Genomic DNA, 15,718 nt, shown 5'->3' with positions numbered 1-15,718 from the left:
CTGGGGATGGGGGGACATGGAGACCCTGGGGGTGACACGGGGGGGGGGGGATCTGGGGACACGGGGGTGGACACTGTGGGATTTGGGGACACCGGGGTGACACCACACAGGGGACATCTGGGGACAATGAAGCCCCAGGGGGTGACACTGGTGACACCTGGGGACACGGAGCATTTGGGGACAGGGGGGTGACAACAGGGGGATTTGGGGACAATTTTTGGGGGGAGTTTGGGAACAATGAGGTGCCACTGTGGGACTGGGGACACGGGGGGGATTTGGGGACACACGGTGACACTTTGGGACTGGGGACAGTGAGGTGACACTGGGATTGGGGACACTGGGGGGGGATTTGGGGACAACGAGGGTGCCACCGTGGGATTTGGGGACACGGGGTGGGGGGGGGGGATTTGGGGACACACAGTGGCACTGGGGATTTGGGGACGTGGGGTGCCACTGTGGGATTTGGGGACACGGGGGGGGATTTGGGGGACACACAGTGGCACTGGGATTTGGGGACGTGGGGTGCCACTGTGGGATTTGGGGACACAGGGGGGGATTTGGGGACAGTGAGGTGCCACCATGGGATTTGGGGACACGGGGGGGATTTGGGGACACGCAGTGGCACTGGGATTTGGGGACAGTGAGATGACACTGTGGGATTAGGGACAATGAGGTGCCACCGTGGGATTTGGGGACACTGTGGGGGGGGATTTGGGGACAAGTGAGGTGCCCACCGTGGGATTTGGGGACACACGGGGTGACGTCCCCGCGCTGTCCCCGCAGTCGCGGGGGGGTGGAGCCCGTGGTCGCCCTGGGGGCTCTGCTCGGTCACCTGCGGGGGGGGGGGTCCCAGCGGCGCCACCGCAGCTGCTCCAGCCCGCCCCCCCAGTGCGGGGGGCTCCTGCGGGCCCGGGGCCGGCGAGGACACGCGGGGCTGCCGGGGGACAACGGCCGCGTGCCCCGGTGAGGGGAGGGGCCGCACCGGAGGGGGGGGGAGGGGGCGGGGGGGGAGGTGGGGGTGGGGAGGGGGAAGAGGGAGATTTTTTTGGGGGGAGGGGCGGGGGGGGGGGGTGTGAAGGTGGGGGAGGGGCGGTGGGAGGGTGGGGGAGGGGAGGGGGGAAGAGGGAGATTTAGGGGGGGGAGGGGTGGGTGGGGTGAAGGTGGGGGAGGGGGAGACCCCCCCCCAGGACCCCCATGAGAGATTTGGGAGGGGGGGGAAGGTGGGAAGGTGGGGGAGGGGCAGAAGTGGAGCACTGGGGGCGGGGGAGGGGTGAAGAGAACATTTGGGGAGGGGCAGAAGGGGAGCCCTGGGGGGAGGGGAGGGGGGTCCTGGGGAGGGGTGTAAAGGTGGGGGAGGGGCTGCCATTGCCCCCTCCCCCCGCAGTGGCGGGCGCGTGGGGCCCGTGGGGGCCGTGGGGTCCCTGCTCGGGCTCGTGCCGGGGGTCGGGCGCGGGGGCGGAGCCGCCGCCGCCTCTGCGATTCCCCGGAGCCATCGCGGGACCCCCCCGGAGCCCCCTGCCCCGGCAGCGACACCCACAGCGAGCCCTGCCCGGGGCTGCCGCCCTGCCCCGGTGAGACCCCCGGGACCACCCCCCCGGGAACTGCCGAGACCCCCGGGACCCCCCCCGGAACTCCCCGAGACCCCCGGGACCCCCCCCGGAACTCCCCGAGACCTCCCCGGAACTCTCTGAGACCCCCGGGACCCCCCTGAGACCCCCCCGGGACCACCCCCGGAACTCCCCGAGACACCGGGTCCCCCCTGAGACCCCCGGAACTCCCCCAGATTTCCTTGAGACCCCCGGGAACCCCCCCCCCCCCGGAACTCCCTGAGACCCCTCCAGGACCCCCAAGGTCTCCTCGAGACCCCTCCAGATCCACCCAGGACCCCCCAGAACCCCCTGGGGGACCCCCGGAACACCACTGCGACCACCCTGGACCACCCCAAACTCCCCTGGTACCCCTTGAGACCCTCCCAGGACCCTCCAGGAACCCCCTCGGGACCCCCCAATACTCTCAGGACCTCTCGAGACCCCCTCAAGAACCCCCTGGAACCACTGAGACCCCCCCCAGGACCCCTCGAGACCCTCCCAGAGCTCCCCTGGAACCCCCCCAGACCCCTCGGGGCCCCCCAAAATCCTTCCCGACCTCCGGGACCCCCCCAATTCCCCAGCCTGGGGGGGGGGAGGGGAGGGGGTCTCGTGGCCCGCGCTGACCCCTCCCCTCCCCCCACAGTGGACGGCGCGTGGGGGGCGTGGTCTCCGGCCACGCCCTGCCCGGTCACGTGCGGCCTGGGCGGGGTCGTCAGCGCCGCGCCTGCGACGCCCCCTCCCCAAAATACGGGGGGAGGGGCTGTGAGGGGCCCGAGAGCCGGCGGGGGGTCTGCGGGCCCCGAGACCCCTGCCCAGGTGAGGGGCGGGGCCTAAAGGGGCGGGTTTAAAGGGGTGTGGCTGGGGAAGGAGCTTAATGGGGTGTGGTCGGCGGTGGTCGTGCGGGCGGGGTTTAAAGGGGTGTGGGCGTGGTTTTGTGAGGCAGGGTGGGGTTAAAGGTGGGGGCGTGGTCTGGTGGGTGGGGCTGGAATTGGGGCGGTGTGAGGGCGTGGTTTTGGTGTGGGCGGGGCTTGAGGAAGGGAAGGGAGGGAAAGAGGAAGGAAAAGGGAGAAGGGGAAAGGAAAAAGGAAAGGGAAAATGAAAAATAAAGGGGAAAGGGAAAAGGGAGAAGTGAAAAAAAGGAAATGTGAACACGAAAAAGGAAAAAGAGAAAGGGAAAGGGAAGAAGGAAAGGAAAAGGAAGAAAAAGGAAAGTTGAAAGGGAAAATGAAAGGAGAAGGGGAAAGGAAAAAGAAACAAGAAATTAAAAAGGGAAAAGGAGAGTGAGATGCGAAAGAAAAAGAGAAAATGGAAACGAAAAGGAAAGTAAAAAAGGAAAATGGAAGAGGAAAAGGAAAGGAAAGGGGAAAAAAGAAAAGGGGAAAAGCAAAGGAAAAGGGGAAAAGGAAAGGGAAAAAGGAAAGGGAAAAAGGAAAGGGAAAAAGGAAAGGGAAAGGAGCCCCCAGCCCCTGGCTGTCCCTGGCTGTCCTGGCTGTCCCCAGCCCCACTGACGCCCCTCTCCCCCCAGTCCCGGTGCACTGGGGTCCCTGGAGCCCCTGGAGCCCCTGCCTGCGGCCCTGGGGCGACATCAGCTGCCGCAAGGCCGTGGGGCAGCAGCGGCGCACGCGGGAATGTGTGGGGCACAGCCCGGGGGGCGCCGCCTGCCCCACGGCGCAGGGCAGCAGCATCGAGCTGCGGGCGTGCTACAGCCTGCAGAACTGCGTCAGTGAGTGCTGCCCCACGGGCCCCACGGATCCTGGCAAACCCCCAGCCTCCCTAGAGCTGCCCCACAACCTCCCATGGGCCCCACAGCCTCCCCAGAGCTGCCCCACAACCTCCCCAGAGCTGCCCCACGGATCCTGGCAAACCCCATAGCTGCCCCATGGGCCCCACAGCCTCCCCAGAGCTGCCCCACAACTTCCCCATGGGCCCCACAGCCTCCCCAGAGCTGCCCCACGGATCCTGGCAAACCCCACGGATCTGGCAAACCCCACAGCTGCCCCATGGGCCTCAAATCTCCCCAGAGCTGCCCCACAACCTCCCCACGGACCCCACAACCTCACCACGGCTGCCCCACAGATCCTGGCAAAACCTACAACCTTCCAATGGGCCCCACAGCCACCCCATGGGCCCCAAAACATCCCCATGGGCCCCATAACCTTCTCAGAGCCACCCCACAGATCCTGGCAAACCCCACAACCTCCCCATGGGCCCCAAAACCTCCCCATGGCTGCCCCGCAGAGCTACCCCAGAGATACCCCACAGAGCCGGGGGACCCCCAAACCTCCCCACAGCTGCCCTACAGATCCTGCTGAGAGCCTATAGCACCCCACAGCTGCCCCATGGCTGCCCCATAGATCCTGGGGGAACCCCAGAACTGCCCCATAGCTGCCCCAGAGCTCTCATTGGAGCCCTATAGCCCAACATTGCCCCATAGATGCCACACGGCTGCCCTAGAACTCCTGCTGGGAGCCCTAGAGCTGCCCCATAGATTGTGTTGGGACCCCCTAAAGCTGCCGTGCCCCACAACCGCCCCATAGATCCTGTTTGAAGCCCCATAGCTGCCCCACAGCTGCCCCATAAATCCTATTTGAAGCCCCATAGCTGCCCCATAGACCCTGACAGGGGCACCCTCAGCCACCCCACAGAGCCCCCCTGCCCTATGGGGCGCTGTGGGGTCGGGGGGTGACGCTGCCCCGCCCCCCCCAGTGCCCGGGAACTGGTCAGACTGGAGCCACTGGGGGCTCTGCACCCCCCCCTGTGGGAGCAGCCCCACCCGGAGCCGCAGCCGCGAGTGCCGGCCCGTGCTGCCCGACTACCCGTGAGGGGCGGGGGGTGTGGGGCTGGGGGTCTGTGGGGCTGGGGGGTCTGTGGGGCTGGGGGGTCTGTGGGGCTGAGGGGGATCTGTGGGGCTGGGGGGGGGTTATGGGGCTGGGGGGTCTGTGGGGCTGGGGGGGTTGTGGGGCTGGGGGGGGTTTATGGGGCTGAGGGATCTGTGCAGCCGGGGGGTCTCTGTGGGGTCTCTCTGGCTCTGTGGGGTCTCTGTGGGGCCGGGGGGGGTCTCTGTGGGGTCTCTGTGGGGTCTCTGTGGGGCAGATCTGACCCCCCACCCCCCCCATCGATCCCCTCCCAGCCCCACGGTGCCCAACGTGGGCTCTGCCGGCAGCTCCCGGGTCTGGTTCTGGGGGGCGGCGCGGCCGCTCTGCACCCCCCTGCTCGGACAGCGCCTCCGCCTGGAGGAGACGCGGCCGTGCCGGAACGTCCGGGGCTGCCCCAGCACGAGGGTCAGCGGGGGAGGGGCGGGGGGGGGAGGGGGAATCCCCCTGGGGGGGGAGGGGCAGGATGGGTTCCATGGTGGGGGAGGGGCGGGGGAAATGGGAAAATGGGAGGGGCGTGAGGGAGTTCCGGGGGGGGGAGGGGCAGAGGGAATCCCCCGGGGGGGGGAGGGGCAGGGAGTACCATGGGGGGGGAGGGGCAGAGGGAATCCCCGGGGGGGGAGGGGCAGGGATTACCCTGGGGGGGGAGGGGCAGAGGGAATCCCCGGGGGGGGGGGAGGGGCAGAGGGAATCCCCGGGGGGGGGGGAGGGGCAGAGGGAATTCCCGGGGGGGGGAGGGGCAGAGGGAGGCTCTGGTGGGGGGGAGGGGGGTGTTGGTCGCCGGGGGGGGGGAGGGGCAGGGTCCCTTTTTGACCTCCCCCTCCCCCCCCCCCAGAGGAAGGAGACTCTCGGTGACCTCGTGGGACCCCCCCGGGACCCCAAACCCGCCCGGATTGACCCCAAAACCCCCCCGGCCCCTCCCCCCAATAAAATCCCAGCATCGAAACGGCTCCGGCGCCTGTGGGGGAGGGGCGGTGACGGGGGGGGGGGGAGGGGAAGGGGGACCCCGGTGGGGGCGGGGCCGCCCGCAGATTCCGGCGACCTCCGCGCGCGATGACGTCACGAACCACACCCCTCCAAACCCCGCCCATTTCTGCAGAACCAGAGGTGGGGCTGACGTGACGTCACACTGAAAGAACCACCACCATCACTCACAGGGCGTGGCCGGGGCGTGGCCGGAAGTGACGGGGACGGGGCGGGGCCGCCCGGGGAGGATTTTGGGGAGGATTTTGGGGGGCTGGGGCTGTCGGGGAGGATTTCAGGGGAGGATTTGGGGGCGCATCCGCCGGGGGGCTCAGCCCGGAGGGGTCCCGGGGCCCCCCCCGGAACCTCCCGGCAGCGGCTCCGGCCCCGCCGCCCCCCTCCCCATCCCCAGAGACCCCCTCCCCATCCCCCAGAGACCCCTCCCCATCCCCGTGAGACCCCTCCCCATCCCCCCGAGACCCCTCCCCATCCCCCAGAGACCCCTCCCCTACAGCTCCATCCCCATCCCCTGCAGTTCCCTCCCTTACGGACCCCTCCCCAGGGACCCTTCCCCTATAGCTCCGTCCCCCAGAGACCCCTCCCCTTCCCCCAGAGACCCCTCCCCTGTAGCCCCTGCCCCTGAAGCTCCATCCCCAGACCCCCAGACCCCTCCCCAGAGACCCCTTCCCCTATTGCTCCATCCCCCTCCCCTAGAGACCCCTCCCTCTAGCCCCCTCCCCTATAGCTCCTTCCCCTATCGCCCCCTCCCCTATAAGGCCCGGCCGCCCCCCCCCCCCCTCATAGAGCAGCGTTTCCCGGGGGACCCTCCCCCCCATAAACCCCCTCCCCACGAGCCCCCTCCCCACAGCTGCAGGATTGATCCCATCTCCCCTATAGGGACACCCCCTCATAGCCCTGCCCCTCCCCCAGCCTCTGAACCCCCCCTCAGGACCCCCCAAATTCCCCCTGGGCCCCCAAAGTGCCCCCCCCCTCCGGTGACCCCCCCCCCTCAAAGTGACCCCCAGGTGACCCCAGGACCCCCCAGGTGTCCCCCCGTCCCCCCCCCCCGTGATGGATTTCCTGCGGCGCCGCCTCTCGGACGGGAATTTCCTGGCGGGGGGGGGATGGGGGGATGGGGGGGATGGGCGGGGACCCCCCCCCAGCTGGGGAGGGGCGGGGAGACCCCCCCGGACCCCTCCCCCCACGGCGCCGCTGCTGCTCGTGATCGCCCCCCCCGGCACGGACTGGTACGTACGGGGACCCCCCCCCAAAAATCCCCTCATGGACTCCCCACCCAAAATCCCTTCATGGGCCCCCCCCCCAAAATCCCCTCCATGGGACCCCCCCCCCCCCCAAAATCCCCTCATGGTACCCCCCCCCACCAAAATCCCTTCATGGGACCCCCCCCCCAAAATCCCTTCATGGGACCCCCCCCCAAAATCCCCTCATGGGACCCCCCCGAATTCCCTTCACCTTGGGACCCTCCCAAAATCCCTTCATGGGACCCCCCCCCTCCCAAAATTCCCTCATGGGACCCCCCCCCCCCAAAATCCCCCTCATGGGACCCCCCCTCCCAAAATCCCCCTCATGGGACCCCCCCCAAATTTCCCCTCATGGGACCCCCCCTCCTCAAATTCCTTCACCTTGGGACCCCCAAATTCCCATCCTGGGACCCTCCCCCAATGCCCCCCCTCCCCAAATTCCTTTGGGACCCCCCAGCTCTGGGGAGGGAGTGATTTTTCTGGGGGGGGGTCTCAGATTTTTGGGGGGTCTCAGATTTTCGGGGGGGGGTCTCAGATTTTCGGGGGGGTCTCAGATTTTTGGGGGCCACCTGTGGAGCTTTAATTTGGGTGGGGGTGGGGATTGATTTGGGGGTGGGGGATGGAAATTTTGGGGGGGGGTCTCTCTCCAATTTTGGGGTTCCCCCCCCAGGGTGAAACCCTTCAAGGGCAAATCCGTGCACGGGGACGTGGAGCTGAGGGTGGAGCAGGTGAGTTTTGGGGACCCCCCCCTTGAAATTTGGGGTCCCCCTAAAAATTCGGGGTCTCCCCTCTCTGATTTTGGGACCCCCGCCTCAAAAAAATTTGGGGTCTCTCATACTTTGAGGACCCCCCCCCAGATTTTGATGCATCGGTTTTGGGGTCGCCCCTAAAATTTGGGGGTCTCTGGATGCTTTGGGGTCCATCCCAGATTTTGGGGTTCTCCCTGGATTTTGGGGTCCCCTCCCAGATTTTGGGGTTCGGGTGGGTTTTGGGGGGATTCTGGGAGATTTTGGGGGTTCTGCATTTGGGATTTCCCTGGATTTTGGGGCCTGGCCCAAATTTTGGGGTGCTCGGAACCTCCCCAGTTTTGGGGTTCAGGTTTAGGGAGGATTTGGGGTCCCCTGAGAGAAATTTTGGGGGTCCCTTGAGGGAAACTTTGAGGTGCCCCAAAATCATTTCTTGTCCCAATTCAAAGATTTTTGAGGTTCCTTGGAGATTTTGGGGTCCGGGTTCCTAAACCCCCCCAATTCCTCCATCCAATCTGGGGGTTCAGTACAAATTTTTGGGGGGGGAACAGCCGAAATTTTGGGGGTGCCCTGTTAAATTTTAGGGAATTTTGAACCCCCCAAACCCCCCCGGGGTTGGAATTTTGACTGAAAATCTCTTTTTTTTGACCCAACTCGGGGCTCCGGCCAGCTTTGGGGCGGGACTGAGGGATCCCAGGAGGTTTTGGGGGGCCCCAGGCGGTTTTTGGGGTGTCCCCCCCTGGATTTTGGGGTCCCCCAGGCCCAGTTCTCGGAGCTCTCCTTGGCCGCCTCCACCCACGGCGCCCTCAGCGTCACCATCGACCCCCCCCGGGGGGGCTCCAGGTACGACTTGGGGTCCCCCCCCCCCTTTTTGGGGTGGAATTTGGGGTCCCCTCCTTAATTCTGGGGTGCTGGGTGTGCCCCCACTCAATTTTGGGGCTGAATTTGGGGTCCCCTCCTTTCTTTTGGGGTGGAATTTGGGGTTCCCGCCTTAAGTTTGGGGTTCCCTCCTCAATTTTGGGGCAGAATTTGGGGTCCCCTCCTCAGTTTAGGGCTGAATTTGGGGTCCCCCCCTTTTTTTTTTTGGGTGACTTTGGCGTCACCTCCCTTATTTTGGGGTGGAATTTGGGGTCTCCCCCCCTATTTTGGGGTTTAAAATTGGGGTGCTGGGTCTTCCCCCCTCAAATTGGGGCTGAATTTGAGGTTCCCCCTCCTTTTTGGGGTGGAATTTGGGTTCCCTCCTTATTTTGGGGTGCTGGGTCTTCACCTCTCACTTTTGGGGCTCCCTGCTCAATTTTTGGGGCCGAATTTGGGGTTCTGGGTGTGAATTTGGGGGTTCAAAGGAAGATCGGGGGGGTTGGGGAGGATTTTGGGGCTGTTTGGAGCAGGGCCAGCCTCACATTTTGGGGGTGCAGGAAGAAATTTTGGGGTTTGGGGCGGTTTTGGGGCACAAATTTTGGGGTGCGGGGTGGGAGAGGGGGGGAGGGATTTCACCCCCAAATTCAAAATTTTGGGGGAAAAAAAAATCTCATTTTTGCATGGATTTTTTTTTTTTTTTTTAATTTTTAAATTTTAGGGGTTGAATTTTGAGGTGGGGGGAGGGGGGCGGGATTTTTTTTTTGGGGGGGGTCGGGTCGGTTTTGGGGGCACAAATTCCAAATTTTGGGGTGCGGGGGTGGGGGGGCTTTTACCCCCAAATTTGAAGTGAAAAACCAAAATTTTGGGGGTAAAATCTCATTTTTAAAAATATTTTTGTTGAATTTTGAGGTGGGGATTTTGAGGGGGGGCTGGGGGGAATTTGGGGACCCCCCTGAACCCCCCCCATCCCCTCCCCCCCCAGGAGGGTGCGCCCCGATTTTGTGCTGGTGCGGGAGGAGCCCGAGGGGGGGGCGGGGGGCGCCCCCCGCAGGCTCCTGGTGGGATTGCACCTGGGGGGGGTCCCCGGCAGCGACCCCCTCCCCACCGTGTACGGCTTCAGCCACGCCCCCTGCCTGGTGCGTGGGTACTGGGAGCACTGGGAGGGACTGGGAGGGGATTTGGGGGGGACTGGGAGGGACTGGGAGCACTGGGAACACTGGGAGAGGATTTGGGGGGGATTGGGAGGGACTGGGATGGACTGGGAGAGACTGGGAGCACTGGGAGAGGATTTGGGGGGGACTGGGAGGAGATTTGGGAGGCACTGGGAGCACTGGGAGCACTGGAAGGAACTGGGAGGGGATTTAAGAGGCACTGGGAGGGACTGGGGGGGACTGGGGGGGACTGGGGGAGGATTTGAGGGGGACTGGGATGAACTGGGGAGAAACTGGGAGGGAACTGGGGGAGTTGAGGAGGGACTGGGAGAGATTGGGAGGGGGAATGGGATGGACTGGGAGGGTCTGGGAGGGGATTTGGGGGGACTGGGAGCACTGGGAGGGACTGGGAGAGAACTGGGAGCGATACTGGAGGAGACTGGGAGCACTGGGCAGGGCGCTGGGCCGGCCCTTGACATTCCCAGTGCTCCCAGTTTGCCCAGTTGGCTCGGCTGCAGCGGGAACTGGGCCATGAGGCCTTTCCACTGGTGCCCCAGCGCTTCTGCAACCGGCCCCGGGGACTGGTGAGCACTGGGAGGGACTGGGGGGGACTGGGAGGGACTGGGGGGGACTGGGAGGGACTGGGAGGGAATTGGGAGGGACTGGGGGGAAATTGGGAGGGACTGGGATGAACTGGGAATGGTGTCACTGGTCTGTAACTGGTCTCTAACTGGTGTCACTGGTCTCTCACTGGTGTCACTGGTCTCTCACTGGTGTCACTGGTCTCTAACTGGTCTCTAACTGGTGTCACTGGTGTCACTGGTCTCTAACTGGTCTCTAACTGGTGTCACTGGTCTCTCACTGGTGTCACTGGTCTCTAACTGGTCTCTAACTGGTGTCACTGGTCTCTCACTGGTGTCACTGGTCTCTAACTGGTCTCTAACTGGTGTCACTGGTGTCACTGGACTCTAACTGGTGTCACTGGTCTCTCACTGGTCTCTCACTGGTGTCACTGGTCTCTAACTGGTGTCACTGGTGTCACTGGACTCTAACTGGTGTCACTGGACTCTAACTGGTGTCACTGGTCTGTAACTGGTGTCACTGGTCTCTCACTGGTGTCACTGGTCTCTCACTGGTCTCTCACTGGTGTCACTGGTCTCTAACTGGTGTCACTGGTCTCTAACCGGTCTCTCACTGGTGTCACTGGTGTCACTGGTCTCTCACTGGTGTCACTGGTGTCACTGGTCTCTCACTGGTGTCACTGGTCTCTCACTGGTCTCTAACTGGTGTCACTGGTGTCACTGGTGTCACTGGACTCTAACTGGTCTCTAACTGGTGTCACTGGTGTCCCCAGCTGACCGCCCCACCTTCCCCATGACGGTGACGCTCAGCCCCGCCCCCGCTGGGGTGGGACAGGTGAGTGGGGCGTGGCCTCTGCTGGGTGTGGCTCAATAGGGTTGTTAAATGTGGGCGTGGCCTCCACTGGGTGTGGTTATGTGAGTGGGTGTGGCTCCATGTGGGCGTGACACTGTGCATGGCTCTGTGGGTGTGGCTCTATGGGGGTGTGGTTCAATGTGTCTCACCTGTCTCACCTGTCCCCATCTCACCTGTGCCTCACCTGTCCCCTCCTCTCTCACCTGTCCCAGGTGCGCGTGGGCTCCCCGCAGGTGCTGGGGGCGGTGGCGGCCGCCATGGGCGGGGCCCGGGCGGGGGCGCTGCTGCGGGGGGGCCCCGCGGGCACCGAGAGGCTGCGGGTGCAGAGGATCGGGGACCAGTACAGGGCCCTGCGGTGAGACTGGGCAAACTGGGGGCACTGGGAGGGACTGGGGGGGACTGGGGGGGACTGGGAGGGACTGGGAGGGAACTGGGATAGACTGGGAAGGGATTTGGAGGGAACTGGGGGGGACTGGGAGGGAACTGGGAAGGAATTGAGAGAGGACTGGGACAAACTGGGAGGAATGGCAGGGAACTGGGATAGACTGGGAGGGACTGGGGGAACTGGGGGCGTTCATTCTGGGGGCGGGGCTTCACTCGGGGGCGGGGCTCGGAGCAGATGTCATTGGACAAAGGGCGTGGCTACATTGGAGGCGTGGCTCTGGTTTGAGGGCGGGGCATGGGCGTGGCTCAGGGTTTGGGGGAGGGGCCTGGTGTGTTTTGGGGTGGGGTCTGCAGGAAGGGGCGGGGCCTCAGCCTGGGGGCGGGGCCTTGGGGGGTGAATGGGGGAGGGGCAGGTCCATGGGGGTCCCCGCTGACCCCCGGCTCCCCCCAGGTGGTCTCTGGGGGGCGGGGACACGGCGGGGGAGGGGCCGCAGGTGGAGCCGGTCGCCCTCAGCCCCAGGTGAGTGTGAGGGGGCGGGGCTAATGGGGGCGTGGCTTTGGGAGGGGATCAGGTGGGGCTGTGGGGTGGGGCACCAATGAGGTGGGGCTAGGAGAGAAGAGGCGGGGCTTGGAGTCAGGGGCGGGGCTATGTATGAAAGGGCGTGGCTGCATGGGCGGGCGTGGTCATCAAAGGGGTGTGGCAATGCAAGCCACTTGTGGTTAGGGCGGGGCTTTTATGGGCGTGGTAATTTGAAAAGGGGCGTGGCTTCTGCACAGGGTGGGGTCCGGGAAAAGGGGCGGGGCTTTGAGCGGGGATCTGCCCAGCCTGAGGGGGCGTGGGCACGGTGAGGGGGTGTGGCCGCGTCGGTGGGCGTGGCGCTGACCCCGCCCCTCCCGCAGGCACCGGGCGTGGGTGGACGCCTGCGCCGGCCTCTTCGGGGGCGCCGACATCTGCGGGGTGGAGGCGCTGAGGGACCCCGACGGGCAGGAGCACATCGTGCAGGTGAGCACACCTGGGCACAGCTGGGCACAGCTGGGGAACACCTGAGACACCTGGGGCACACCTGGTCACACCTGGGCACACCTGGGCACAGCTGGGCACAGCTGAGGCACACCTGGGCACACCTGAGACACACCTGAGACAGCTGGGGCACACTTGGGTACACCTGAGCACACCTGGGGCACAGCTGGGCACAGCTGGGGCACCTGGGGAACACCTGAGACACCTGGGCACAGGTGAGGGACACCTGGGGAAGACCTGAGGCACACCTGGGGGACACCTGGGCACACCACGCACACCTGGGCACAACTGGGGCACACCTGGGGCCCCGCTGGGCACAGCCGGGCGTACTTGGGGGATACCTGGGCACGCCTGAGACACCTGGGGTACACCTGGGGCACACCTGAGCCCCGCCCCCAGCTGAGCCCCGCCCACCTGTCCCCCCCCCCCGCAGGTGCTGGGCTCGTGGCTGCCGCTGCTGGGCCCGGGCGCGGCCGAGGACCAGGCGCAGATCGTGGAGCTGGTGCTGGAGCGGATGAGGGAGGAGCTGCCCCGCCCCCGCAGCCCCTCCCCCGCCCGGCCACGCCCACAGGTAACCGCCCCTCCCACCCCACCCTCCAGGTGCCTCCCGGACCCCCCCAAAACTGAGCCCCGCCCCCTTTTGTGCAGGCGTCGGCGACCTCGGGGACCCCCCGGCCGGGGACCCCCCCCCAGCAGAGACCCCAGCCCCAGGGTGAGTGACCCCTCCCCCCCTCCCCCACCCCCAAAAATCCTTTGGAGCCCCCAAAAATCCAGGGGGGGGCTTCTGGAATTCGGGGATTTGCGTCCTGAAATTGTCGGGATCTGCTTTTGCTCAAAACGTGAAAATTTTCCCTAAAAAAGGGGCTGGGAAAAATCGGGGCTTCCCCAAAAATCCTCCTCAGGTTTGCCCCAAACCCTAAAAGTTTAAAATAATTCCCAAAAATTCTTCCAGACACTCCAATTTTGGGGAGCCCCTCCCTCCCCAGGCACGCCCCAAATCTGCCCCCACCCCTCCAGTGCTGCCACGCCCCAAATTTGGGGGATTTTGCCCCAAATTGGGACTTTACCTGCCTCAAGCCCCGCCCCCTCAGGTGTTTATCTTTCCTCCAGGTGCGCCGCCCCCGTCTGGCCCCGCCCAGCCCCGCCCCCCGCCGCAGGGCCAGCCCCGCCCACAAATGGGTGGAGCATCACCACGCCCTGCCCAGCCGGGCCCCACCCAACCACGAGGCCCCACCCAGCCCCGCCCGCTCGCGGCCCAGCCCCGCCCGCAAACCCCGACGGCCACGCCCCAGCCACGCCCAACCTCCCCACAGCCACGCCCACAAACCCCGCCCAGCCCTGCGCAGCCACGCCCACAAACCCCGCCCGGCTCACCACTGCCACACCCACAAGCCCCACCCACTTCACAGCCACGCCCACCTCTGGCTGCCTCGACATCTCAGCCACGCCCACCCAGCCCTCAGCCCCGCCCACAAGCCCCGCCTACCTCCCCTCAGCCCCGCCCACAAGCCTCTCCCACATCCCAACCCCGCCCTCAAGCCCCACCCACCTCACAGCCCCGCCCACCCGGCCCTGCAGTGTCCCCCCAGCCAAGGCCACAAGCCCCGCCCACTTCGCAGCCCCGCCCCCAAGCACCTCCCACGTCTGCCCCTCAGCCCCGCCCCTCCAGCATGGCGACGTCACCCCAGCCCCGCCCCCAAGCCCCGCCCACCTCCTCCCCTCAGCCCCGCCCCCCAGGCCCGGCAACATCACCCCAGCCCCGCCCCCAAGCCCCGCCCACCTCCCCCCAGCCCCGCCTCCAGCGCTCCCCCTCCGTTCCCCAGCCCCGCCCTCAAGCCCCACCCTCCACCACGCCCCGCCCCCCTGGCCCGCAGGCCCCGCCCACCACCCGCCAGCCCCGCCCCCAAGCCCCGCCCATCGCCCCCAAACCGGCGCTGGCCCCCAAACCGGGCGGGGCCCCTCCCCCCAGGTAAGTGGGGGGGGGTCTTGGTGGGGGGAGGGGCGAGGCCCCGCCCCCCTCGGGCCCCCCTGAACCCCCAAATTCCGCAGCCCCGCCCCCGAGCAGGGCCCCCCCGAGAGCCTGCGGGCGCTGCGGCAGAGCTTCGCCAGCCTCTTCGAGTGAGCCCCGGAATGTCGGGGGGACCCCAAAAACAGCCGGGGGGACCCGAAATATCCGGGGGGAACCAAAAAATCCCCGGGGAACCCCCAAAAACACCCAGGGGAACATCCCAGAAACACGCGGGAACCCCAAAAATACCCGGGGGAACCCCAGAAACACCCGGGGGAACCCCCAAAAATACCCGGAGGTACCCGAAATATCCCGGGAACCCCCAAAAACACCCGGGGGAACCCCCAAAAACACCCAGGGGAACCCAAATATACCCGGGGAACCCCCAAAAACACCCGGGGGAACCTAAAAATATCGGGGGGATCCCAAAAACACCCGGGGGAACCCGAAATATCCAGGGGAACCCAAAAATCCCCAGGGAACCCTAAAAACACCCAGGGGAACATCCCCAAAACAGCTGGGGGAACCCAAAAATACCCAGGGAGCCCCAGAAACAGCCGGGGGAATCCCAAAAACACCTGGGGGACTCCAGAAGCACCCAGGGAACCCCAAAAACAGCCGGGGGAAGCCAAAAATACCTGGGGACCCCAAAAACAGCTGAGAACCCTAAAAATAGCTGGGGGAACCCAGAAATACCCAAGGAACATTCCAGGAACACCTGGGAACCCCAAAAAACTCCTGGGGGAGCCCAAAACCAACTGGGAACCCCAATAATAGCCAGGGGAACCCAAAAATACTGAGGGAACATTCCAGAAACACCTGGGAACCCCCAAAACAACCCCGGGAACCCCAAAAATACCCGGGGAACGTCCCAAAAACTGCCCTGGAGGACCCCAAAGCTCCCCCCAAAATCCCCCTGGGGACACCCCAAAAACCCCCTTGGCAACATCCCAAAAATCCCCTCATAACCACCCCGGGGACACCCCAAAAACCGCCCCAAAACTTCTCCTGGGGGTGCCCCACAAATCCCCCGGGGGGTCCTCAAAACCCCTTTGGGACCCCCCAAAATCCATCCGTGCATTGTGACCCCACAAATGGGGGGGGTTCGGGTACCCGGGACCCCCCGAAATTCACCCCAAATCCACCCGGGGCACCCCAAAACCCCCTGGGGGACCCCAAAATCCTCCCGGGGATCCCCAGATCCACTCTGGGGGGGATCACAGATGTTCAGGACCCCCCAAAATCCCCTCGGGGATCCCCAAAATCCCCCCAGGACCCCCCAGATCTACCTTGGGAGGGGGCCCAGGTGTTCAGGACCCCCCAAAATCCCCCCAGGGACCCCCTCCCCCCCCCGCTCTGTGCTTGCCAAGCCCCTCCCCCCCCCCAATTGTGGTGGGGGTCTCTCTGTGTGCGCTCGTGTGTGTAAGCC

The 15,718-nt window shown here is 65.4% G+C and overlaps 3 protein-coding genes across 3 annotated transcripts; all 3 read left to right on the top strand.

Moving 5' to 3' along the window:
• Positions 1–783: 783 nt before the first annotated feature.
• Positions 784–5,584, top strand: CFP (complement factor properdin; the record flags this gene model as incomplete). Its single annotated transcript, XM_053969517.1, has 8 exons — positions 784–963; positions 1,385–1,571; positions 2,233–2,405; positions 3,115–3,312; positions 4,296–4,407; positions 4,720–4,870; positions 5,298–5,436; positions 5,562–5,584. Coding segments are annotated over 8 exons (1,163 nt in total), but the record flags the coding sequence as incomplete, so codon positions are not given.
• A 906-nt stretch (positions 5,585–6,490) lies between these two features.
• On the top strand, positions 6,491–9,977 carry LOC128802955 (synapsin-1-like). Its single transcript, XM_053969516.1, has 5 exons — positions 6,491–6,672; positions 7,358–7,415; positions 8,104–8,276; positions 9,274–9,431; positions 9,961–9,977. The coding sequence occupies exons 1-5, from the start codon at positions 6,497–6,499 to the stop codon at positions 9,975–9,977; spliced, it is 582 nt and encodes a 193-aa protein (XP_053825491.1). The 5' UTR covers positions 6,491–6,496.
• Positions 9,978–9,996: 19 nt separating this feature from the next.
• SYN1 (synapsin I) lies at positions 9,997–14,448 on the top strand. The gene is made up of 9 exons (XM_053969521.1): positions 9,997–10,026; positions 10,797–10,858; positions 11,089–11,231; positions 11,712–11,780; positions 12,161–12,263; positions 12,715–12,852; positions 12,930–12,993; positions 13,392–14,250; positions 14,331–14,448. Exons 2-9 carry the CDS (start codon positions 10,817–10,819, stop codon positions 14,401–14,403), a joined length of 1,491 nt encoding a protein of 496 aa, XP_053825496.1. The 5' UTR covers positions 9,997–10,026; positions 10,797–10,816; the 3' UTR covers positions 14,404–14,448.
• Positions 14,449–15,718: the final 1,270 nt, after the last annotated feature.

Source organism: Vidua macroura, unplaced genomic scaffold, assembly GCF_024509145.1.
Source record: "Vidua macroura isolate BioBank_ID:100142 unplaced genomic scaffold, ASM2450914v1 whyUn_scaffold_228, whole genome shotgun sequence".
Lineage (NCBI taxonomy): Eukaryota > Metazoa > Chordata > Aves > Passeriformes > Viduidae > Vidua > Vidua macroura.
Note: the sequence above shows the minus strand (reverse complement) of the source record. Positions and strands in the feature narration are given on the sequence as shown.